Raw genomic sequence first — 24,946 nt, 5'->3', positions numbered from 1 at the left:
CCACCATTCATTACATAGACTTGCAGTGAACTATACATGCAGTTACTAATTGTGGCTCAATTTCACCATTGCACACTCCACAATGTAATCATACAAAGTTGAAACAGGATGCAATTATCCATTTAACTACTGTTCAGCTGTTTCTGTTACATTGATTATTCTGGTGTGCGAACCCAGTGCTGGACCCAAAATTATTGTGGAGGATTAGAAACAGTTTATCTTGGCTGGGCACTGTGGGACACAGTTCTGCTCAATCAACACCCTGCTGTGACAATACAAAATAAGAGCTCCACAAGTGAGAGCACATCTTTCATGTGTCAACAGGAGGCTTATCACTACGGAATAAGGTGACCAGAATTTGGAAAAGAAAACTGGAAACATTTCCAGTTGGGCGGTCAAGATATCATTTAATCACATATCTCCATCACGTCATTAGTTACTCACCAACATACAGTTTGCTCTATTTTATTGCCTATTTTATAGTTTGTATCCTATTCTAACAAATATTTTAAACATCTTTTTATCTTTTTCTGTGTGCACAGTGTAGCATTTTATCATGCAATGCTGTATTGTATAATGACAAAGATAAATCCTTTAATCCTTGATCAGCATTCTCGCCAACCTCCAGACATCATGGCCTAAAAGATGCTGATTCAACCTGAGCTGACATAAAATGTTAAACTGGCCAAATGTGAAAACATCATTAACTTAATTTAGTTAATTGTTGTAACAACAAATATTCTACAACATGTTTTTTCAACCAGTGATTATGGCATTACAGTTTTCGCTGATTGTTTGGGCACTATGTTTGAAACTGTATGCTGTCTTTGCAAAGTTCTACACACCTTACACAAAACCTTACATAAAACCAGCAAAACATTATCCATGTTTTGCTAAAGCAAACAATTCTTGCAAAATTCTTCAAATTTTTTTTTGTCAATAGAAGCATTGATTTGTGTGTCAATACGCGCAAATCCACTTGGCTTTTGGCTCTTTCCGTGTGCAGCTCATAAACATCAAGTAAACACATGTACACATAGGTATCCAAATGTTTGTCACTGTAAGTGTTTGAGCAGGAAAAAAAACTTGCAATGCCATCCAGGCATAATAAAGCCGTTTCTGTCAGGACAGTTGAACTCAGCTAAATGGGTGATAAAACACCCAAACTCCAGTCATTACTGTAGACTGTATATCTACTATAATTAGCCCACTGGAGCAAGTGATAATTATCCATGCAACACACCCACTTTCACACTTGCCACACACATACAAATTATGTCTAAACATACTCTTTGATGAACATGTCAGACATTTCAAGTTACAATTTTTCTCATTTGCGTGCAGTTGTCCATTCAGAGGTTACACTTTCAAAACAATTCACACAAAGGCCTGAGGTGAAAGTGAAAGTGAAATGCTCTAACACTCACAAAACATTAAAAACATGCAACAAAAGCAAATATTTCCATCAAACAACACAACCTCTTGTCAAATTAATGTATTATTTCAATCTGTCATTACACAATAGAAACAAAATATAAAGCACAGCTATCAATATGAGCTGCATGAGCTCAAATTGTGCTTTGCCTATGTCATTTGTTAATACTTTACATATAATAGGTGCCAAAACAGGCAAGGAGGCATATCACAGCATGTATTGTTTCGTTTCTACAAAGATTGTTTGCACCTTTTCCACTTTTTTAAATACAATACATAATATTAAAGTACCGTATAAAATGTTATCGTCATTTGTATTATTTTTGTATGCATTCCGTGTCCATCAATTGTTGTTGATATGTAAGACCTACAGTCTCATCATCATCTAGGCATGACAAAGTTGGACATTCAATATTGTACGGCTTTTATGCAACATTCTTCACTGACAGAAGAGCCAATACAGAATGTAACCTGAACTCACAAATAACCAGAAACATTTTTGTACTCAATCAATTTTTTCCATGCCATGTCATTCTTTTTGTCTGAACCGCAACAGCCACATACCAGGTTTAGACCTAGTCTTGCTTCCATCATTTTTCAACTCAGAAATGCTTAATAATGATCTCTTCCTTTCATTACATGCCTTTGGCCTCTTACTTGCAAATAGCAACACAGAGGTGACATCTTTAATAGATGGATAAGGACTGATTGCTGTTTGAAGAGTTGTGCAAAGGAATTTCACACAGATGCATGAGAGATTCATAGTCATGAAATTATTTTTTATCAGAAGTGAATAAGGACCAGCATTATCTATTTACTTATATTTAATTAAGAATGCATGAAAACACAATATATGCCCCTCTCTTGTAAAGAATGTAATTGCTGCTTATTAACTATTGCCACAGTAAGCAATTCCTGTTTTGGTATTATGTTACCTCTATCTGACAGTGATGATAATTATATGTCAAGATGTTGTGGGTTCTTGGGACCACCATAAATAAAAACAGATAACTTTTTCTTAAAAAATGTTTTGTCAGAGACTGTAACCCAACTACCTGGATAGATGCCAAAGGGGCAAATAGTTGATCTGAAGGTGTCTGTACTTTTGAGCCTCTATGTCCCGCCCCAAAGTGTTTGTTTTGGCCAATCACTTTGTCCCAGTATCCACCCTGTTTAATGCGGCATTCTGTCTACTCGTAAATTCTTCATTTCGAAGTCGTAAATGATAAACTTGCATTTAAGCATCATGGTGAATAAATAATGAGATTGAACATGAAATAATCATAGTATACAGGCCGTATTATTGTACTTTACATCGTCACATCCGTGTTTTTGTAGCTTCCACGGTTTGGTTTCAGTCGTAGATTCAAATATTTCCTACAAACCCTGAAGGCATCGCCAGTTTCCAACGTGCACAATGGTGACGTTTACCATATCATGATGGCGGTAGCATGGACTATTTTGAATTCCGTCCCGCTTTTCGAAGTTTACATTAGGCCTAGTCTGTAAAATGTCTTACTTTACCAGAGAGAAACCAGAATAAGTGAACCTATAACATGGACTCCGTCGTGGGAGACGATTTGACGCTTCCCGTTGACATCAACGGAAGGTAAACCTACCAACGAAAGCTAGCGAGCTAGTGCTAGCATGTAACAGAACGTTATAGCTAACGTTAACACATTAATCCGACAGCAGTGACTAGTAACCGCTGCACGGGCCCTGACTAGTTGCTGGAACAACATAGACGCACTCAAGTTGTCATGTCGTATGATATATTGTTAACGCTGTAACGTTAGTGAGTTAAGTTAGATATAAGTTACCAAGAGTAGTTAGCTACAAAACGGTAGAGCCTCTTGCTTAGGGTATTTATAGCGTCTTACGAGACGTTGCTGTTTTTGTTTTTCCTGTGGTAACGTGAAATTAGTTTGTCGTCTGACATTTGGGTGACCACACATATCAAATGTATCTCTATAGTTTCAAATGTAACACATTTAGCTAACGTTGTAAGTTAAATTAGTAGCCAATTTAAATAAACGATGCTATTCCAGTTAAGGTTGCGTTTGTGTTTGCACTGACGTTACTGTTGACGTAGATACACGGAAAACACTTACCAATGCATGAAAGTGAGCTTGCAACGTTAAATACAAACGATTTTATCTAAATGAACAAAACCTGTTTAGTGAGGCCAGTTTCACCCAGCCAAATTAAGAAAATGATAAGGTACTTGAACCATAATGACATAATAAAAGTGCAGAAAGGCTGCAGAGAGCCTGTCATGTGTAGGCAAACAGTAACTGTTCCCGTTATAAATCATACTCAGCTCACTGGATGACACTGCGGTCTCTTTGTCGACCTGTCATTCAGACAGTGAAAGAAAGCGGAAATTATCAGAGCCAGTTTTGCAGCAGGGTTCAGATTGAAGCAGCGACGTCTCTCTTCACTGTCTTTGTACAAAATGTGGAGTTACCGGTAGCTCTGACATGTCATACATGTTTTCTGTTTCTGTTCGCGGGCTCTCCTTGACTTGACAGAGGAGTGTGACTGTGGTAGGTGAACTGTGCATTCTTAGCTCTGCTCTTAGGTGCTCTTGGTGCATAGTGTTTGCCAGATACTGTTAGTACATTGCTCTTTCTGTTCCTTTTATATGCCAGTTATAGCATCTCAGTGTTTGTAGTGTCCTTGTTTCGTCTCCTTTGTACATGACCTAGCGCAGCTGTGTCCCTTGTGAAAGCAGTCATCCAGGTGGTAAGCGTGCCTCAGTAATCCAAGATGTTAGCTGATATGTGCGGTGTGAATTACTTATTCGTGAATTCTGAAACATGATTCACTTTGCCCTTTTAGTTTAAAAAATATGTCTGTGCGTACTGTTAGTCTCATCAGTTTTTGTTGTTTTTCATGAACTACTGTAATTGATATTGTTGTGAGCTCTGCTGCTTCCATGTTTGTCACCAGCAGCTGAACTGAGTTTGAAAAGAAAGAGGAAGTCACTGTTTATAGGCGCTTATAATGTTTCCACTGGGTACTGGAGGGGTTACTACAAATGCAGCGTCAATAAGACTTGTTGTAATGTCATCTATTTTTCATGGGAGAGTGTAATTTGTGACAGATGTTGTTTTTCATGTTTATGTTTGGTGCTTTTAGCCTTATCGTGGCTCTTGTTGTAGAGTGCTTCCTCTCCATTAACACAGGAAGGGGTTGCTCAGCATGTGAAACCTCAGTGATGCAACAATTGTAAACACATTTGACTGATCCTTAGTGTTCTGTGGAGGATTATTGTACTCCTTCTGCCTCATATTCCTCATGTTGTATGGCTTCACTTTGTGTCTCAGGGAATATAGGATTACTTTAACATGAGAGTAAGAGTTTTTCTTTTGTTGTTTATCAGTGTCTAAATGCCTAATTGCATCCACCATGATTCAATGTTGTCCAAGGGGGCTATGCCATTTTAATTGACACTGAGTCTTATCTTCTCAACTCTAATGTACTGAAATATGGTGTGTCTAACTTTGTAGATTTTGCTGGGAGTGGAAGCAAAACAAAGATGGGGAAGAGCAGTTTGGTTAATTGTTGAAGCCCAATGCTGTTGAGGCTTTAAAGGTTCAGTGCCTAAGATTTAAGGGGGTTTTAGTAGTGTTATAGCGGTGCGGATTGCAGCTTGTCACCAGGTGAAACTTCTCCCAGCTAGAATTCCTTTCATGTTCATTGTTCAGGAGGTTTCTACAGAGAGCTGAATTGCCTGCAGAGGTCTCTTACTCTCCAAAACAAACTGACATGGTGATTTAAACTGATAAAAACCCAGAATAAATCAGTTTCACATTAACAAATCAGTGTTTCCTTGACACTATTTGGCATGTTGGTGATAGGCAGCTCAACTACCACATGGTATTTTGTGTTCACCTTTTTTATCTGATAACTTAAAATTCAAACGTTCAGGAGGTTTTCACCAGGAGCCAAATTATCAGCAAAGGTCTCTTCCTCTCCAAAAAATGGACCTGGTGATTTAAACCAGTAAAAACACAGAATAAAGCAGCTTAACGTTAAGAAATCAGTGTTTTTCTGACACTGCTCGTTGCAGATGGGCTTTCTGAATATGATGGCAGATGTGAAAATGGCCTTATCTGAGGCAGTGTTTGGTTTGTTTGTTCTGGGCTGCTGTAGAAACATGGTGGTGAACATGGCAGTCCCTATAAATATAGACCTGCTCCCTACGTAGGTACAAATGGCTCATTCCAAGGTAAAGAAACACAACAATTCTTATTTCTAAGTGATTATACACTAAAGAAATATTCTTACCATATTATATTTCATGTCTTCCAATCTGTCCCCCTGAATCTTGTCCACACTGAACCTTTAAATTAAGTGTAACTATAGTAGGGATATTCAAAGTTCCCAGAGTCACAGAAATCCTGGAAAAGGAATTGAACTGTACAAAATGGATTAAGAGTCATTTCATGTGACTCGTCAGAAATACAAAACACCAAATAGCAGTGTTGTTGTTTATTTAAAGAAAAGGCACAGGGGTTAATAGCAGCAAGACAAAAACAAGACACAGGCCCAAATTTTAATTTGCACAAGTACATCCTTCAATATTATTATTATTATTATTATTATTATTATTTTTATCATTTTATATCAATACATTTTTTATTATTATGCTACTTAGCTAAACCATAATCTGCTAATTTCTGTATGCAAAGATCATAAAATATATGTCTGTAGACATGAGATATAAACAAGTCATGCTGGCGCTGTTGTTCTTTGCTGAGGAATATACCAGAGAAGCAGCAGAGTGGGAGTTCTTCCACCGCCAGGGTAGGTATGGGAAGTAGTTATGCAATGCTGGACATTATATATTTTTAGACGCAAGGATCAGAGTTGAGGGACATGAGCTTTGGCCCAAATGTTTTTGTTTATGGAAGTAATTGACATCTAAAAGCCAAATTTGTCAGCATACATTTACACTAATGCTTAATAAACTGCGTTACTACATGTGCCAGTGATGCGTTTGTGTTGTGGCAGTACAACCCCAGTTCCCCTTTGTGTCATTTTGTGATCCAGATGTGTTGCTAATGTTTGGTGCATTGTACCGTGTCTGTGAGTGACGCCACTGTCCCATCACTGTGTGATGCTTCGCCGATCAGAGCCACAGTAGTCTACTTGTCTACCAATGAAAGCCTTCTTCTCCATCCACTCTCTGTTTTTCTCTCCTCTTGTCTCTCTGAACATGAGGGGCTAGGCTGCCACTGGCACATGGTCTTACACGCGCACACAAACACACACGTACACACAGGAGGCTCTGCCAGAGTGGATGTAAATGAAGCAGAGAGTCATTCTTGAGCTATTTATGGATTGTTCTTGGGGCCCAATGGAGCTGGCCAGCGTGAGTAATACATAAACGTGACGCATCTATGTTTTGAACACCATAATAATCAGAGTGTGTACACTGTGCAAGGATAGAGAGCAGAGTTTGCTATGCTTACGGTGACTTTTAAAAATGTGAGATTGTCTTTCTTGAATGAGGCAAAATGTAACTATGATCTCTTTCCAAATGTTCATAGAGACTTGGCTGCATCGCTAACAACATAATTCTGTCCACAGCTGCAGACTGCCAGACTCCATAGATGCTGGAGATTATTCCACAGACAGCATGACAGGTAAGATTTTCTTTTGTTCTCTCTTCATTTTTTTCTTGCTCAGGTTGTGTGTCTCTCTCGTGTATTAATTAATACTGCTGTTGAATCGTTGCTGTGACCTCCCACAGTTGTGTCCCCAAAGCTGTGATAAGGGATTAGCTGTATGTTGTTAATTAGGTAATCCTGTTTCTAATTCTTGTAGTGTGCCGACAATATTCTCTGGACCAGAACATGCAAGCCAGTAAACAAATAATTTTTGCAAATATAGGTCAGCATATGTGACTTTCCGTCAAGCTGGTTGTGGGGACAAATACACAGAGGCATCTGGACAAAACACTGACAGTCGCTACATTATGTAGTTGTTGAATGTGCGTATAAATAAGGGCTGGGCAATATATTGTTATATGATGTATGTGTTGTTATATCATAAGTGTTGTTTTTACATGGTGTTAAAGACTGCATCTCACACAGTGATTTATTTTCTGAACCTACCAGACTGTTCTAGTCGCTCTCTTATTTACCTTTACCCTCTTAGTCATTATATCCACATTTATAGTAAATATTTTGTGAAAGCAACAATAGTCAACCCTACAATATTGTCGCAGTATCAATATCGAGGTATTTGGTCAAAAATATTGTGGTAATTGATTTTCTTAATATTGCCCAGCACTAGTTGTGCTGACCCTACTAGGGCTCCGAGGTAGGGATAAGAAAATAAACCTTTATTTTAAGAACTAATTTCAGCTGAACTCTCCTTGTACTTACTTGCATTTAGTGCACCAGTGAAGCCAGTGCTGACAAAAAACAGAAATGGATCAGCATAGTTGTAAATAAGTCATAAATATGCAGGGTTCAAGGTTTTTTGTTTATTTGTTTTGTTTAGGTTTTTTCCTAACCATAATCAGAAATCTGCTTGCCAGAAATCAAGTTTTACACACTTCTATAAAAATTGTCTTATTTATTAGCTGTTATCAAATAACAACCAAGACTTAAGTTACCTGTCATGTAAATCTTTATTTAAGTAAATTAATTACCTTGCTCTCAAACTTGTGGCAAACTGCACAATGCATTAGAGTTTCACCCACAACCTCTAATGCCAACTAGCTAAACTCCTGTTTCCAGATAATTGAAATGCGTGCTTGTGCTTTTGCTCATAAACTTTTGCTGTGTCGCAAATCAGAATCTTTTGTTAGTACATTTAAATGTAGTGCACTGCATACACTATGTACGTACTTGTATAGTGCACAAATTTGACAGGGTAATTTTTGGGGGTGTAGTCAAAGAAAATCTTGATTGACTGAAATTCTAGCTACTCTTCAACCAGTTGATTGGTTGATGGGGGAAAAAAGATCTGCACATTATCTATATGTTAGGCTAAATGGGCCATAGTGCACTGAGTGCACTCTACCTGGTAGCACTGTGTGTCCACCTGTTTTTTTCCTGTCACAGAGCTTGACATTAACACTTGCACAGGGCAAATAAACCATGTGTTCAAGTAAAGAATAAATGTAATGTATCATTATATCACTGTGAGCATTTATGTTGTTGTTTGCAGTACCATATTATTACAAAATTAACCCAATAAACAGACAGATTCTAAATGCAGGTTATGTAAACAGCATATTCTGTTTGGATATTTGGAATTAGGCCTTTTTCCGAATATATAGCGTTTTCTGATTAGACGTGGGATATGCTGCCATTATTTGGATTTTGATAGCATTATTTGGGCATGTTGACATTATAAAAGACTTGGGTATTAACAGGTTTTTGGATATGTGCAACACCGACCTTTCTAAGAAGGTGGTTGGAGGAATGAGAGAAGGAGGCTGTCCCTGCATGGTCCAACAAGTCTGCCTCTGCTGGGAAACTTGATGCAAAGAAACAAAATGATAAGCAGCTCCAGTCATTCCAGTTTTGTATATTATGACATGATAAGGAACACGTTAGGGCACGTTAATGGAAGTATGCAGGGCTGCATGCAAATGGGAATATTAGTGGAATAGTCATTTTCAGTAGCCATGTAAACTGCGTAGTAGGATTATTGTCTTTTTCTGAACAAGGGCAAAAATCTGAGTATTTTGTGCATGTAAACGTACTCAGTGTGAACGTACTCATGCTCTCAAAATAGCAAGTGTAAGCACAGATTAAGTTTGAGACACAGCATTTCTCTTCACTCGCTGCAGTTGTCTTGCAAGTGCCCTATTGGCACTGTGCATGTGCAACTCTGAACTGCGATAAAAAGGGAGCAAGATGTTGTATTATTTAGCTACTTCCATCATTAGCTCTGGAAAAATCAGGCAACCTCTGTTGTTGACCCCTTCTAGAAACTGAATAAAACTGTAGGGTTTCATTTCCATCCATGGCAGCAGACATCTCTTTGTCTTTTGCTGCTGTCTTGCTACCCATGTATGACCTTTGCTTTTTCCTACTCTTGTCTTAGTAGTGGCTGCAGTACTTTTGTCAGAAGAGGAAAGCAACATATCTCTGATTTAGAAACAAGTGTACATTTACAAGCAACTGATACAAGCGTGAGCGGTGACGGAGATCTTCCCGTCAGGCCGTCAAACTGTGAATCAAGAGTCAGTGTTGTGAAATGTGTTGTTGACTTGTGTAACATGATCAGCTGTGGGCTGCTCTCAACTGGCCTAAATATGGCAGGTCTCCAGAACATGTCTCGCATCTGATGCCTCTCAGTGAAAAACATTTTTTCTTTATCTTTATCTTTATCTCTCTAAAATAAACACATTCCTGAAAGCTGAGAGCTATTATTCTATGCAGGCAGGGAAGATTCTCTTTGCTACAGAAGACCACAGCGCTGTTGTGACTCACATGAGTAAAAGTGTATCACTTTGTTTTACAGCTCCGTCCTTCCCTGACAAGATGTCCCCAATCAAAGCTCTCACCATGAAGGACTATGAGAATGTGAGTGATGTGTATCAAGTGGCATGATGTTTCTTAAAGTGGAGCTGCTCTGTAATAGATTCAATGTTTCTTTGATTGCCCAAAGTCAATTTAAATAACGTTAACTCACTGACTCATATTTTAATTTGTGTATTAATGCTATTAATTGTTAATAGATTGAAACACTGAGCTTGTTAGTATGAGGTCATGTAGTCAACTTAACCCCACCACAACAAACAGGGTATTATGATTTATTAAACCTGATCCTCAATCTGACTGAAACCGAGCCGTGTTGACCATTTATGGAGATTTACTGATGGAGTGTGTGTGTAGGAGTAGGATTGAGGTGAGCTGAAGCCTATATTTCAGCATTTGAGTGGAATGCATGCTCAGATTTTTGGCTCGTGCTGCCTGGCTGGCTTCATGATTAGAGGTTTATGGAGGGGTCCAGACTTCTACCTCCTCCCTCTGACAGTATACCCAACCCCCATTACCAGATGTATGCTGCTCTGAGCCTGCAGCATAATGATGCACAGTCCACTTCACACACATTCACACTCAAACACATACAAGCATGAGAGCCTCTCTTCATTTTAACAACAGTAAACATAATCCTTTTTTTGCCATGTAAACATGTTGTCCTACTTTTCCACACAGATGAAGTGTTTGTCTGTTTTTCTTTGACACAAATTGTTTTTCCTAACTTTGTCATTAATATAAGTAAAGTTAATGCACAGATGTCATTTTGGGCTAGACAGACAAAATATTTTGATACAACTTGGATACAGATGTATTTGTTGATCAGTTATTTTCCTGTTCATTAAAATGTTTTTTGTCATTCACCTGCAGCAAATCACAGCTCTGAAGAAAGAGAACTTCAACCTGAAGCTGCGCATCTACTTCATGGAGGAGCGCATGCAGCAGAAATGCGATGACTCTACCGAGGACATATTCAAAACGGTATTGTATTTACTTTAGTATGCAAAAATGTGTGTTACACTCCTTGTCTTTGTCATGCATTTATATAGCCCCTCAGTGTCTTCATGTCTTAATGTGACTTAGTGTTTCCCATCGAGACTACTTGAGAACTTCAGCCACAACAACAGCTGGACTTGGTTCAACCGAGATCCTACATTTATGATCCAAGAACAGCTGTCTTGCTTTTTATTTTTTTTTTCTGAGTGAGATGTAAGCACATTGGAATCTGCTGTTCTCATTAGGGCCGCTTGTGTTTCTTATCATTTTGAGACGCGAAGTGTCATGTAAGAATGTTCTTTATATGTACACACTAGAGCTGGGCAATATGTCAAAATCTTCTAACGGGCCACCATGAGCTCAACAACTGGCGATTGCCGATATATGCTTGCAGGTGTCTGCCCCCGTCCTGTAGTTTCATTGGGGCAACAAGCTTGAGTCTGCTACGTTCCACAAGCTCTCTTAGGCTTTGTTCAGATATGGCCAAAATATGTTTTTTTCCCCTCATGTAACATAGATGTAATTTTTTTCAGAGTAGCGTGAACACAGAAATCAGATTTTTCTTCATTCTTACTGAAAAGATTTGGAAAAGAGTGCAATGAAATTGTTAGAGTAGTCAGGTAATGTAACAAAATGGCAATTTATTTTCTGAAACTGAAAAAAAAAATATTACTGGTCCTTGAAATGTCATGGAACAATTTTAAAATTTTGTCCATAAAAATGTATGTGTAAAAATGTATGTGTGGTCCTAAATTCAATACATATCCAGTCACTGGCAATGCAAACCTCTTTGAGAACAGTCATATCGGAATTCATGTGTGTTTTTCCTGTATACATCCATGTTTTTTTCCTCATCGTACTTCACTGCACATGCACAGATCAGTCATCACACAGCGACTAATAAAGTGAACATTCTTCATGAATTGAAGTCAACAGGGGCTGAGTTTAACAACAGCAAAACGACATCAAAATATCCATTTGCAAACTCTCACACAACTCCTGCAATATAATCCAAGTCTCATTTATCGAGCTGTATGCTCAAGTCATAAGCTCCACTTAAGCAGAGTTTAAATGCATACACTTGCCCAAATGGTCATTTGTGAGTTAAGTATTGCTTTGACAGTGCAACTAAGAGAACAATTGCTAAGAATCTCTTGGATAGTTTTCCTGTTGCGTCAGTGTTTTTGTGATGACTCTGGATGTACAATTTCTGCTATAATGAACTGAATATTATGTGTTTATAGAACATTGAGCTGAAGGTGGAGTTGGAGTCTATGAAGAGAGACCTGGCAGAGAAACAGGAACTACTCGTGTCTGCATCGTGAGTATTGTTCCATATATATTCCTACAGCACAGTTCAGTACTGCCAAATTTTAGTTGGCAGGTAAAAGTCATGGAAGTCCAGTGGCGAAGATATATATGAGTGCTAACCTAATCTCCCCTGTGAATGTTTTTCAGGAAAGCGTTGGAGAGTCTGGCTGGTCGAGAATCAGGAGAACCCCAACGTGTGAGAGAGCAAGCTCAGAGGGAGATGGATGCACTTCGGGATGCATTCAACAAAAGGATAGCTGACCTAGAACAGGTTATTAAAAACCATTTGTTTTAATGCAGTCTTTCAGAGCAGTAATTTTCTGTTTCATTCCAAAGGTAGTTGGGGGTTGTCCTCTCACTTAGTCTTCTTGCCTCATTTTAGAGTCTGCGAGCGGCAGAGGAAGAGGTTGACAAGATGGCAGCCATTGCTGAGCAGGAAAAACTTAAGAATATTACAATGGAGAAGCAGTTCCAAGCCCTGGGCCCACTGAGTGCCTTTACCCCTGGTCCTGTCCCCAGCCCAGTCCAAGACCTGCAGCAGGCTCTGCAGGAGAAAGACAAGTAGGGACACACATTGTGTTTTTTCTGCATTAGGGTCTAAGTGTTTCCAATATGTTTTATTTATTTTTATTTATTTATATTTGCTCATTCCAGTGTCATCGAGCAGCTCAAGATTGCTTTAAAGAACCAGGAAGCTGTGATCCATCAGAAGAAAAGCGCAGACCAAGAGACTGATGCACCATCAGCTGACTGTGTTAAACAGCTATCTGATCTCATTGCTAAGAAAGATGAGGAACTTGAGGTATGACTTTCATGTGTTGATTAAGATATTACATACAGTTCTATAAAAGGTATAATTTTAGGTGCTTTCCCTCTATAGTGACACCTAAATGCATTTAAAATTGTTTTAGTTCACCAGAGTTACAAAATATTTTTTTCGCATGTTTTGAGTGTACATAAAGTATATGTAGAGAAATTGAATGAATTACCTTCTTTTGCCACAAACCACTAAATAACGAAACATTAGTTGCAGCACTAATTGCAATATTAAAAAAGACATTTCAGTGACCTTTGACTGTATTTTTTCAGGCACTGAGGGATGAGCTACATAAAGAGAAGGACAAAACAACACCGGACCATCAGGTTGGTGTTTTGGTGATTTCCTCATTAAATGTCTTTGTGAGGTGCCATAAAATGGCTACTGCACAGTGACAGTGACTGCTGGCTGAATGCTAAGCTTCTGCTTTTTGGATCCTTTGCACCTATCCATGTTTTATTAGATCTTTTGTTGGTGTTTTTGTCTGTCCCTCTGGGAGACTTCTCATGTCATGCAGTGTTATGTCATTCTTTTGTAGTCTGTTTTCAGCGATAATATTTCCTCAAACCAAATGCTAACTCATTTAACTGGGCATTAATGCATGAAGCCATTCAAACTTCAAACACTCACAGACTAATAGATGAACACAGGCTATGGTCTTTGCTGTGCACACAAAGCATGCAGAGGGTTGTCTGTGTTGTTTTGCTGAACCACAAGAAATGTACTTTGGTGTGTTTTATGGCTTGCTTTTTTCTTTTGTGTGCCTCCCTAGTGTGGCTTTTTTTTTTTTACCCTCTTCCAGTAAAGAGAAGCAATGTTTGTTACCATAATCTTGGGGCTTTATTTCCTATGTTGGCTTCACAATAGGAAGCTTACATCATTATAACTACTTGGTGATGAGGGAGTTTGGACTACTCACTACTGGTGCTCTTTGATTATCACTTGTTTTGCATGCCATTAGTTGACCTATAGAGTAATCTCTCAATTTCCATTAGGGATGTCAGTTTCGGTTAATTTTGCTTTCGATAGGTTGACGCTATGGAAGTGGTAACCAAGTGGTTAATTAAAAAAAAAAACAAATTATGTTAAATATAAGAGGCAGTAGTATGGTGCTCCCTTGACTCAGTGAGCTTAAGCACTACATTTTAAGCGCTGTCCACTGAAATCTTAATGTACTGAATTGTAAAATGTCTTGTATTTTATTGTATTTTTGACAGACAGCCAACAGCATTAACATGATAAAAATTGTGCCCGCCCTCAGCTCTCCACTGGTTAGCTAACGTTAGTCTTGGCTGCTCTGCACGGTGCACAAATGTGCATGTCCTAGGATAGCAAAGGAATGACTCACCCTACTCTTCCTCTGACTGTACTTATTGCTCTAATCAGTTGGATTGGTAAGGTTTAGAGGAGGAGATTGGTTAGGGTTAGGGTAAGAATGTAGGGGCAAGCCAATCAGAGGCAGAGTAAGGCAGAGCAGAACAGGTCATTCCTTCGCTATCCTAAGTAATGCAAATTTGCGCACTACGCACCACCCAGCTTGGGTGGAAGCTAGCTAGCAGTGCCACTCATTTGCGATTAATACCACCAACGAGACAGCATTGCTGCGGAATGGTGACCACCTTCAGGTCTCCCCCCAGATAGCCCCAAGATAGCCCCAGTGAGTAGGTGGGTTTATATTAAGCTGGAAACCCCTTTAGCATTGTTAACTAAGGTATCTTAGCACCACTAGCTGTGCCAACGGTGCTGTCAGTGATAACGTAGTTAATGCAGTAGAGGTTTACAGCTAAAAAATTAAGGTGCTTACTCACCTTTTTTGGGGGGAAAACAGAAAGTGGGCACAGTGTTTCCACAGCAAGGCTGATGGGTCGGGATAGCATACTAGTAATAAATCCCTAATAAGCAGCAACGCTAGCTAGCTCCTACCAGTAAACTAGAGAGAAGCAAAATTAACCTACAGACCGACATGTGTAACTGGTCAAAAATATTCTTGGCAGTTAAATGATTAATGGTAAACAGTTGACATCCCTTAATTCCCATAATCCTTTTAATGACAGTAAAAGTGTATTGGAAATGATTTGCTTATGTATATTCTCTATGCCAGCGAAATGGTTGTACATTCTGTGGGTTTGTGGACTGAATATCATGACACATATGCTTGACATGAAATTTGAACCCTGTGGATTGGGCTTTTAATGTTTGATTGGTAGTTGTTGGATTTTTTAGATACAGTATCTTATACTAGAGTCACTTTTGGAAGCTTAGGAATGTCCACCAAAAAGAGATAAAGCAATGCTGTTTAAAAGTGGTTATCAGACTATTGGTAGGAGTACTGTGTTGTTTATGTTCAGAGTGAAAAGCTGTTGTTGGACAGTGTCCATGGTTCCTCATCAGGCCTTGGCGTCTGGACTCAGGTCACAATGTTAAGACCGGATTACCATGCTGTCTGGAGGCAGTTCCTATGAGTTATTTACGTCTAGCCTTCTTTATTAAAGGGAAAAAATGACGCAACCTTAAGTGTTTGTCTGATCTGGGAAAATAAATGAATAGGCTGCATGTATTGCAAAGGATTTTGAAAGATCAGGGACGATGTGTCCACCAGGGATGATTTGTGACACGACAGGACTGTGAGTGACCTCTCCAGGATAGAGGTGTAATGGAATGTGATTGCCAGGAAGCACCTTCTTTAATCTTAAAGCAGATTTTTAGACGTACTTGGAGGCAGAATAAACTCCATGGGAGTGAGTGGCTGCTGCTATCTACAAAAATGATGCAACCTTCAGTGTTTGTCTGATCTGGGAAAATAAATGAATAGGCTGCATGTATTGCAAAGGATTTTGAAAGATCAGGGATGATGTGTCTATCAGAGATGATTTATGACATGACAGGACTGTGAGTGACCTCTCCAGGATAGAGGTGTAATGGAATGTGATTGCCAGGAAGCACCTTCTTTAATCTTAAAGCAGATTTTAGATGTACTTGGAGGCAGAATGAACTCCATGGGAGTGAGTGGCTGCTGCTATCTACAATGGTACCCCCGAGAAGCACGTGTGGGGCAGATCTTCATACCTGATCTGGTTGTAGAAGGTTTTCTATAGATGGTCTGGCACCGGCCATTACGCAGATCACTGCAGCACTCCTAAAGGATTTGATCTGATTGAATGTGTGGGGGAGAGTGGAATAGAGGCAGGAGCAGGGATTATCAAAAGCTTAGGGCTTATACTGCTCTGCACTCAGTCATTCTCCTCTGCGCCTCTCTTGCTGATGCAGTGAGAGAAAACGATAGATGGCTATTCCATGGTTGGCAGGCTGATGACCATTAGGTCACTGACCAGTTTGTGTGTCAGCGAGAGGCTTTTTGGACTAGTTGTAAGTGGGTGAGCTTGGAATCCAAAGATCTAAGGTGCCATGAAGGACCCATGTCGAATATGTGGTGTTCGTCTGGTGGGAAGCCAGTGTCGCTGGATCTTCAGCTCATCGGCACAGAGGAAGCTACAAATCATCTTGTCCCATGTGCTGGGCTGGGAGGTGACTCGTGATGGACGTGGAGAGTTCCTCTGCGGAAAATGTGTGTTTCAGTTGGAGAAGGTGGTGCAGTGCGATATTAACATCAGCCAGCTGCAGGATGAACACAACAGTCAGATCCAGAAGTTGCAGGCGGAGAAAGACCACCTGATCCAGTGCATCATCCACATTTACAACAAAAACAACCCAAGCTTGTGCAGGAGATACGTGGAGAGCACCAGCTGCAAGATTCCACTCAGGTCCTCTGGGGTGGGCAACCTTGATGATGAGGCTACGTGTCATCTGGCCTCTGAAGGACAGCTTTTCAGAGAGAGTGGAAGTGGTCACGTCGAGAATAGCATGAGAAGATGTGTGAGTCTGGATCGCATTGTTAGTAAAGGGGCATTTCCGGGACGCTTGAGCCTCAGGAGCAGCAGGCTGGGATCAATGGCAGGGCTCGATGGCTCTAAAAGCTTTGGTCTCCGAGGCACACGGCACCGTTCACAGAGCATGTACCTTGACTTGGTCCAACGTAAAGGCATACTGCCTAGACCTGGGTTCAAAGGTCGCTCCACGTCCTTGCAGTCCCTCAATAGAGACTTTTCCTCAGACACCCCTCCAGACCCTCCACCCAAACGAAAACTCAGAGAGCCCAAGGTGTTTGCCCCCAGACATGGTGCCACTGATGACCCAGGGGGCAGGGTCCAGGCCAGAGCGCTGCTCCACAGTTCCTCAAGACAACCGTCTGTGATCTCTGACCTGATCGAGCTCCTGCGCTGCATCACCAAGCAGCAAGTTTCTGCCCCTGCAGGAAGCCACATCCCCATCTTGAAGAAGTTAAATACTGGCCCTCTCAAACCACGAGCCAAGCGCAGATATAGAGAGGCAGAGTTAAAGTCTCTGCATGACCTTACAGAGGAATTTGATGATGAATACACTCCTGTTAGAGTGGAGGTAGTTCTCCCAGCTGGGCAAAACGCTGTAGCACCGGTAATGAGCTGTGACACAGAATAGCTGTGCTGCTTAACATTGCTGGTATTAATGCATTTTTTCCCCTCTCTGGTTTTATGTGTTGTCTGGATTTGTTGAGTAGCAGAATGAGGTTAGCCGATTGGAGTCCCGCAATAAGCTGCTGACTGAAGAGCTCACCCAGATAAAAAGCACCAATGAGAACCTGACTAAAACACTGGAGGACACCCAGAATCAAAACAAGGTACAAAGAGACGACATTATTCTCTATGAAATATTTTTGTATTAGATTGAGAGTTTTCTTATGTGAGATCACCTCTTTGTGTAATCAGACCCTGCTGGGGAAGCTGGAGGAGAAAGAGAATGAACTCAACTCTGAGAAGAAAAATGCTCTCAAGAGAGACAAAACAATCCAGGGGCTTACTCAGGTCTTCAAGGAAAAGGAACAAGAGGTAAGGTTCATACTTAATTTCTTATTGGAGACATTACAGTCGTTGTTAACTGGGACTTCACCTGTCTGTGCTCTCTCTTTTATGTGTTGCACAGATTGCAGAGCTGTGTCATGAGATTGAGGACAGGGATGACGCCTTGGCCAAGGCTAGAGAGGCAGCACATAAAGCCCAGCTGCAGAAATACCAGGCATGTTTTGCACCTTTTTAGGGAGCCAAATTTTATAGAGAGCCAACCCTTGACTTTATATGATAATGATAATGGCTGCTTGTGCCGCAACATTCACACATTATATCACTAAGAGATTGGTGTTTCTTTTAATGTTTAAGAAGCAGGATCACAAAGTATATTTATCTCCCTCTCATTGCTAAATACACATTGCAGTCTTTGTAAACTTAAACATGTTTGTCTATCAGGGAGCAGAGGAGCACCAGAATCTATTAATGGCAAAGCAAACAGAGCTTGCCCAGCTCCAGGGGGAACACCACGCCAAGGTGCTTGAAGCCCAAAAGCTACAGCGCAGCCTTGACAGGAAGGAGCAAGAGTTGGGTGACTTGCAGCAGGCGAAGGACCAGCTAGAGGTGGAACTGGAGGACCTGCAACAGCAGAAGAAAAAGGGAGACAAGGCCCTCAATGTAAGACAACTAGACAGTGGTAGTCCAGTAAATACTCCCAATAAAACTTTATTGTTCTGTTATCTGTCACCATTCAAATATTGGATTTTGTATACCAGTGTTATCATTTCTCTCTCAAGGATCTGAACAATCAGCTCAAAAAGCTGAGTGGTGAGATCGGGGACAGGGAGAGTGCTCTGGAGCAGCAGTACCAGGAGCTGCTGGATCAAACCAAAAGAAAAGTGCAGGCCCATGAGGTCACCATCCAGCGGTTGACGTCCACTCTTGCAGATAAAGAGCAACAGCTACAGGTGACACAACAACACTGATGACAGATGGATTCTAAACCAAAAGATAAAAATCTCTTTGTGAATATTACTGACTTCTCCATCGGAAAATCTGTCATCATATATATTGATATGGTTGGCATTTTAAATGATTTTAAATTGGTTTTTTTTTTTCCTGTGCTCATCAGGAATACATAAACATGGTGAGAGACTTTGAGCAAAGCAAAAGTCCGGGAGGAAACGATAATGTGCTTTCCAAGCTGCGGCAAAGGCTGAAAGAAAAGGAGAGGGCTCTGGAGGTGCGCATTCCCTCTGTGTTATCTTAAGACCACAATGACTATAATTTGATTCTGACATCCCTGTGTTTGTTCTCTCACAGCAAGCACTGGATGAGAAGTTTGCTGCCATTGAGGAGAAAGACAATGAGATACATCAGCTGCAGCTGTCTTTAAGGGAGAAGGAGAGAGACCTGGAGAGGCTCAATAACTTGCTCTCTAACAACGAGGAAACCATTAATGTAAGTGGCTATGACTATGTTTGAGTGGGGAAAAATGTTTTTGGGAGATTGTGCTTCGATCTGATGCATTTTTTTCCCTGTTCCTGTCCTTCCAGAGTTTTGACAGTCTGATCAAGGAGAAGGATGTGGAGCTGCAGCATCTTTCAAACACACTAAAGAACCTGCAGAGAGCCAAGCAGGATGTAGAAGATAACTTGAACAGATCACTGAGGGAGAAGGACTCCATCATCAGCCAGCTACAGCGCTCCCTGGAGGGGAAGACAAAGGATCTGGACGTTAGTTGAAAAATAATGTCTCTTTCACACCCCCTGTGCTGTATTTTCAGCCACGTCCATCCTGTTTATTCGCCATTCTGGCTTAGAAAGCTTAAATGTAAAAACACAACATTTTTCTAACTCTTGTCAACCTCTGTTTTTAGGAAATGGCTGAATCAATGCTGAGCCAGTCACAGACTCATGCGCGTGATCTCGCTGAACAGATGGGCCAGAGGTTAAAGGTCACAGAGGCTATGTTGGCTGAGGCTGTGAAGGCCAGGGAAAGGCTGGTTGCTGACAATGAAAATGCTGTGGAAGAACTGTTGGCTACAATCAGCAGCAAGGATCAGCTCCTCAAGGTCAACATTTATTAATGAAAACATTTCCAGTTGTTTCAGGGATTATTGTAAAACTTAAATTAAAACCTGATCCCAGCTAAATGCCAAGTCACTTTTACTGGCCGGGTGTGGCTTGCGCATGTAGAGTTGACCCTGTAAAGGGCTCCCTGCCACTACTTGGCTGAAGAAGTAGAACCAAGCTCCTAGTCTGGAAAGTAACGGCGGGCAAAGTCTCTGATATGAAAATATCTAAATAAATGAAATTGTGGAAGGTCAAATTTAGTATTAAGATTATCAAAGGAGGCAAAAACCTTGTTGATAAAAAAAAGTAGTTTAAAATAAACCATGTCTTTCTCCTTCCACAAGGAGAAGACTGGGTCAAATGCTGAGGCAAACATACGTGGTTGTTCCAGATGGGCACTAGGGAGGAAAGAGAAAGTGATTTTAAAGTGGCATCTAAACTGCTTCAAAATCTTTACAGTAAATAAGATAATTGGGTTAGAAGTGTATTTAGCAGGGTATGAATTTAGGAGGGGGCAGATCAAAGCTGATAAAGAGATAGAGCTGCATGAGGGAGCTTCATAGCTACAGGTTGTGACAAATTAACGCCAGTCTCAATTAGTGAGGTGTGGTTGCCAATGACACTTCCAAGCAGTTTATTTTTACAGAAGTTCTTTGGATGCAACCTCTTAAGCCCACTGGGTTGTTGGCTGCTCGCTTGAGGTAGTTCTAAGTTGCTCAGATTGCGCCTACAAATATAAATGTTTAAACTTTTGTCAAATGAAAGAATGAATTGTAAACATATGGATTAAAATATATTTAAAAGCTAAATCACAGCATGCACGCTTGTTAAAAATGAACTAAAATTGGCTTTGTGCAGCAAATTCAAATAAATTACTTATTCTTTACACAGATATACCAGTTGTATTTACATTGACAGATCTACAAAAGGCCATTTATATGTGCAGGATGTGAGCAAACATCACTAACTGTCATTTCGTTCATCTGTTCTTTCTTTTGTCTCTCCAGGAGTCTGCTGAGCACTACAACCGCATGCTGTCTGAGCGCACTCAAGAGATTCAGGAACTGAGAAAGCAGCTGTCTGACAAGCACCAGCAGCTCTCCACTGCTGAGAAGCAAAGCTCCACAACAGCCCAGGAGGGTTATTTAGAGACGGCAGAGCTCAGAGCCCAGCTCGCTGAAAAAGAAAGCCTCATCAATGTAAGTTCCCCTGGGATACAGCACAGTCACTCAGCTGTAAAATGTGCTCGACTTAGAAGCACAGCAGGGAGAGAAATGAAATCTCCTTAAGAGAATAACAAATGATACTCCTTTCCTAGGACTTCTAATGACATGGTGGCCTGTTTTGTCAAACATTTTAGTTGCAGACATTTGAGTGTACTCGCTTGTTATCTTTGTAACTGTGCAGAAGCTTCTGCAGCGTGGTCAGGAGAGAGACCAGTTTCTGGCAGAGATGAGGCAGAAGGAGGAGCCGGATCATGTTTTGGAGCTCAGACAAACTATCCAGATCATGCAGGAAAAGTTGGACGAGAGGGAAGGTGAGATCTTTTGAGCTTTAACCCTCTCACTAGTTATTTATATGTTCAAGAGAGTACATGTTGGTCCTACCTTTGACTCTGTTTTGTCTGCACTAAAGCTGAGCTGTCCAGGAGGAACAGTGAAGATAATGTGGAGAACATTTCACTCTCTAAGAAGACAGTCGTCGTCCTGAAGAAAGAGCTTGCACAGAAAACTGAGGCATTAAATAAAGCACTGAAGAGGGAGAATGAGCTGAAGGTCAGTTGGTTTTAAGCATTTGACTTGGTCCATAATCGGGACTTCCGCTGACAAGTTTCTATTTGTGTAATCCCCTGATTTATTTTCTCGACATCCAGATTTCTTTGGCAGAGCTACAATCATTGCTATCTGAGCTCGAGGGTCGCAATGAAGGACAGGCTGCTAATATCGAGTCCCTGACTGCCACTCTGAAGACCAAGGATGAAATTATAGATGTAAGTATTCACCCATTCACAGAGTCAAATTCAGTCAATGAAACACACAGTAGCTTTGGATAAGGAGCTTTTCTTCTGAATGCATTTGAGCACAGCAGCCTCTTTCCTAGTAAAACTCATGTTTTCTCTATGTCTGTGAGCAGGTTCTCCACCAGCGCCTTGGTCATAGAGGGGACAGCTGGGCTGATCATACACAGGATCAGGTCATTGGCTCTGGCATGGAGAGATCACTCCCTGGGCTTCCTCAGAGAGAGAGAACCATGATTGGTGGCGATAGCCAGCAAGAAGTAAACTAAACGCATTACCAACTTTTCTGCTTAATGAAATACCAGAAATCAACATACTGTACACATATGGTCTGACACTAAGACCATTCATTTTTGTCTCTTTTAAGGCTTTGCCCAACCTTATGGCCTTGCAACAGGAGCATAATGCTCTGAACAGAGCACTGAGAGCTGAACAACAGCTGTACTCCAGCCTGGTTAGGACTGTTAAGGAGCAGGACAGGTAGGGATGATGGTCACTGTAACTAAAAAAAACCTTTTGCTTATAGTTGAAAATAAAAACGATTTCTCTGAGTAGCTTAAGTTATTTGATGAACAAGCCTTACTTTGTGTGTTTTGCAGCGCCCAGCGTCTCCATGCTCTGCAGCTGGAGCTGACAGCAGTGCAGCTCCTCAGGCAGCAGCTAGAGGAGAGCATCAAAACTAATGAGGAGCTAAGGGACGACTTGGAGAGAGAGATACACAGAGCCAAACTCAGAGAAGGTGCAGTGCAAACACACTGGGTGGTAAATGACGAGAGGGACTGAATGAAAGAAAAGGAAAGAGCATATTTTCATTTAAAGAAACACTGTGTTCAGATTTAGGGGGATTTAGTGGCATCAAACGATGAGGACTGCAGCTAAAACTTCTCTAGGTTAATAGCAGTTTTGTTTAGGGGGTCTTACCAAGAGCCGAATTATCCATAGAGGTGTCCTCCTCTCCAAGACAAACAGACCAGGTGATTAAAATCAGTAAAACCACTGAATAAAGCACTTTCACATTACAAATTGGTGTTTGTCCAGTGCTCGTCAGTGGCCAATGCAAAAATGCAAATGGCCCTATCTAGAGCCAGTGTTTATTATTTGTTCTGGGCTACTGTAGAAACATGGCGGTGCAATGTGGTGGAGTCCATGGATAAGGATCTGCTCCCTATGAAAATATAAACACCTTATTCAAGGAAACAAAAACACAAAGTCTTTTTTTCTAGGTGATTATACATCAAGGAAGACATACTTAATATATTCTGTTTTTGCCAATAAATCCCCCTAAATCCTACACACTGGACCTTTAAGTTAGAGGAGTTAGGAAACTATAGCTCAGGGAGACATGTCTCCATAGCTCCTAGGGGAAACACACAGACACACACCTGTCTTCTTTGTCCTCTATGTTGACTCTGATAATATCTCCTGCTGACAAGCTCACATCCCCACTTCTTTATCTGTCACTTCATTCAGCATGTATGCCTAATCGTTGCTCCGCTCATCTTTGGGCACTTTATGTTCACTGATCTTTGCATCATCACCTCCTCATCTGCATGTTTTGTCGATGGTAGAGTTGTTTTCTCTGTCACTCTTTGAATGTAATGGCTCCACACTGTTTCTCAGTTTGTCTGTGAAGTGAATAAAGGCTGCTGTTGGCCGCTCTTCCTGTCTTTCACTTCTAACATACTGTCTGTTTGCTTTCACTGTCTCATTAAACATTTGGTTTCTGTTGATTGCATCACCTCTCCATCACCCCTCAGCCCATCTAACCATCTGTCACATGAGTCAGATTTCATTGCGTAAGCATGTCATTATATAACAACATTAATAAAGGTATTAAAGGTTGCTATACTGCTGTAAATTCACAGGGCATCCTGAAATAGAGTCTAATAAATAATGTTATGTTTATTATCTTATGATGTCACATTATTAATGCAGTTAATCACAGTTAGCAACATCAGAGCGTAGCCTTGAGTTAAAAGTCTCACTGCACGCTCAGGTAGTCATCAAAGCCAAATGGCTTCAGTATCTGTCCACATGCATGTGTGTGCTCACCAATATGTGCGTGTCAAGTGTGTGCTCAACCCCAGTCCCTGTCTGAAGAGAGCCAGGTGTGTAAATAGGTCAGCTGTAAGTAACAGGCCAGTGGCTCACATTCACTCTGACTGCAGGATAGATGTAGCTACAGTAATTAGTACATTTCCACATTCATTGCTGTGTTTATATAATCCTTGTAATATACAGTGCATACAATGTGTGCATGCTACAGTAAACAAGCACTAATAACACAGCAATTATATGTCTATATATTTTTTGAACGTTAATTTTTTGTAGCTGTAGATTTAAAACTGCAGCTAAAAAACAGCTTTTTGTTGAATTCCATCAATAGATTATTTTATTCAGCTTATAGTATGGTGTTTCATTATGTGTAGAACAAGCAAGCCAAGATGCAACCATGAGGCATGAAATGATAGGAAAATTTCATGTCGCCATTATCCAAGTCAAAATAATTGCAATTCGTGGTATTATCCTGATATCCATCAGAATATGCTTAAAATGGCACTAAAACATACTGGAATCACTTTAATTTTTTTAGATTTTCAAGCAACTGTATTTATAAAGCCCAATATCACAAATCACAATTTGCCCCAGAGGGCTTTACAGCATAAGACATCCCTCTGTCCTTGAACCCTCACAGTGAATAACGAAAAACTCTAACGGGGAAAAACTTTTCTCTTTGCATTTTGTTTAGAAGTATTTTATTCTGTCACAAAGAGGACACACATCTTTTTTTTTAGAGAACATCCTTTTAAGTGAAAAACAAATATTCTTAAAAAGCCAGGGTTTTTAATTATTTGAAATGGCATCATATCTTTTGATGAACAGTGAAGAATCATATCTTGTCATGA

General features: G+C 40.4%; 2 protein-coding genes across 8 annotated transcripts in view; both read left to right on the top strand.

The window, feature by feature from the left end:
* Nucleotides 1-2,838: 2,838 nt before the first annotated feature.
* Nucleotides 2,839-24,946, top strand: part of cdk5rap2 (CDK5 regulatory subunit associated protein 2) — a 45,386-nt gene continuing 23,278 nt past the window's right edge. For 4 of the 7 annotated variants that reach the window (XM_049603434.1, XM_049603437.1, XM_049603438.1 and 1 more), the window contains exons 1-25: nucleotides 2,840-3,043; nucleotides 7,033-7,088; nucleotides 9,928-9,989; nucleotides 10,818-10,928; nucleotides 12,188-12,264; nucleotides 12,402-12,525; nucleotides 12,637-12,815; nucleotides 12,909-13,056; nucleotides 13,344-13,397; nucleotides 17,666-17,785; nucleotides 17,874-17,993; nucleotides 18,088-18,180; nucleotides 18,408-18,626; nucleotides 18,746-18,916; nucleotides 19,081-19,191; nucleotides 19,272-19,409; nucleotides 19,505-19,684; nucleotides 19,828-20,022; nucleotides 21,031-21,222; nucleotides 21,431-21,560; nucleotides 21,659-21,798; nucleotides 21,897-22,013; nucleotides 22,157-22,300; nucleotides 22,408-22,520; nucleotides 22,640-22,779. In XM_049603434.1, coding sequence (XP_049459391.1) covers nucleotides 2,991-3,043; nucleotides 7,033-7,088; nucleotides 9,928-9,989; nucleotides 10,818-10,928; nucleotides 12,188-12,264; nucleotides 12,402-12,525; nucleotides 12,637-12,815; nucleotides 12,909-13,056; nucleotides 13,344-13,397; nucleotides 17,666-17,785; nucleotides 17,874-17,993; nucleotides 18,088-18,180; nucleotides 18,408-18,626; nucleotides 18,746-18,916; nucleotides 19,081-19,191; nucleotides 19,272-19,409; nucleotides 19,505-19,684; nucleotides 19,828-20,022; nucleotides 21,031-21,222; nucleotides 21,431-21,560; nucleotides 21,659-21,798; nucleotides 21,897-22,013; nucleotides 22,157-22,300; nucleotides 22,408-22,520; nucleotides 22,640-22,779 — 3,187 coding nt within the window. In that variant the 5' untranslated portion in view covers nucleotides 2,840-2,990. Of the gene's footprint in view, nucleotides 3,044-3,824; nucleotides 3,981-7,032; nucleotides 7,089-9,927; nucleotides 9,990-10,817; nucleotides 10,929-12,187; nucleotides 12,265-12,401; nucleotides 12,526-12,636; nucleotides 12,816-12,908; nucleotides 13,057-13,343; nucleotides 13,398-17,665; nucleotides 17,786-17,873; nucleotides 17,994-18,087; nucleotides 18,185-18,407; nucleotides 18,627-18,745; nucleotides 18,917-19,080; nucleotides 19,192-19,271; nucleotides 19,410-19,504; nucleotides 19,685-19,827; nucleotides 20,023-21,030; nucleotides 21,223-21,430; nucleotides 21,561-21,658; nucleotides 21,799-21,896; nucleotides 22,014-22,156; nucleotides 22,301-22,407; nucleotides 22,521-22,639; nucleotides 22,780-24,946 lie in introns of those variants that run through there. The other 3 variants (XM_049603435.1, XM_049603433.1, XM_049603436.1) reach the window with 3 other exon arrangements.
* LOC125905483 (uncharacterized) lies at nucleotides 15,992-17,632 on the top strand. Its single transcript, XM_049603440.1, has one exon. It carries the CDS (start codon nucleotides 16,477-16,479, stop codon nucleotides 17,584-17,586), a length of 1,110 nt encoding a protein of 369 aa, XP_049459397.1. The 5' UTR covers nucleotides 15,992-16,476; the 3' UTR covers nucleotides 17,587-17,632.

The sequence above is a fragment of the Epinephelus fuscoguttatus genome, linkage group LG18 (assembly GCF_011397635.1).
Source record: "Epinephelus fuscoguttatus linkage group LG18, E.fuscoguttatus.final_Chr_v1".
NCBI classification, from domain to species: domain Eukaryota; kingdom Metazoa; phylum Chordata; class Actinopteri; order Perciformes; family Serranidae; genus Epinephelus; species Epinephelus fuscoguttatus.
This window is presented reverse-complemented; position numbering and strand designations above follow the sequence as displayed.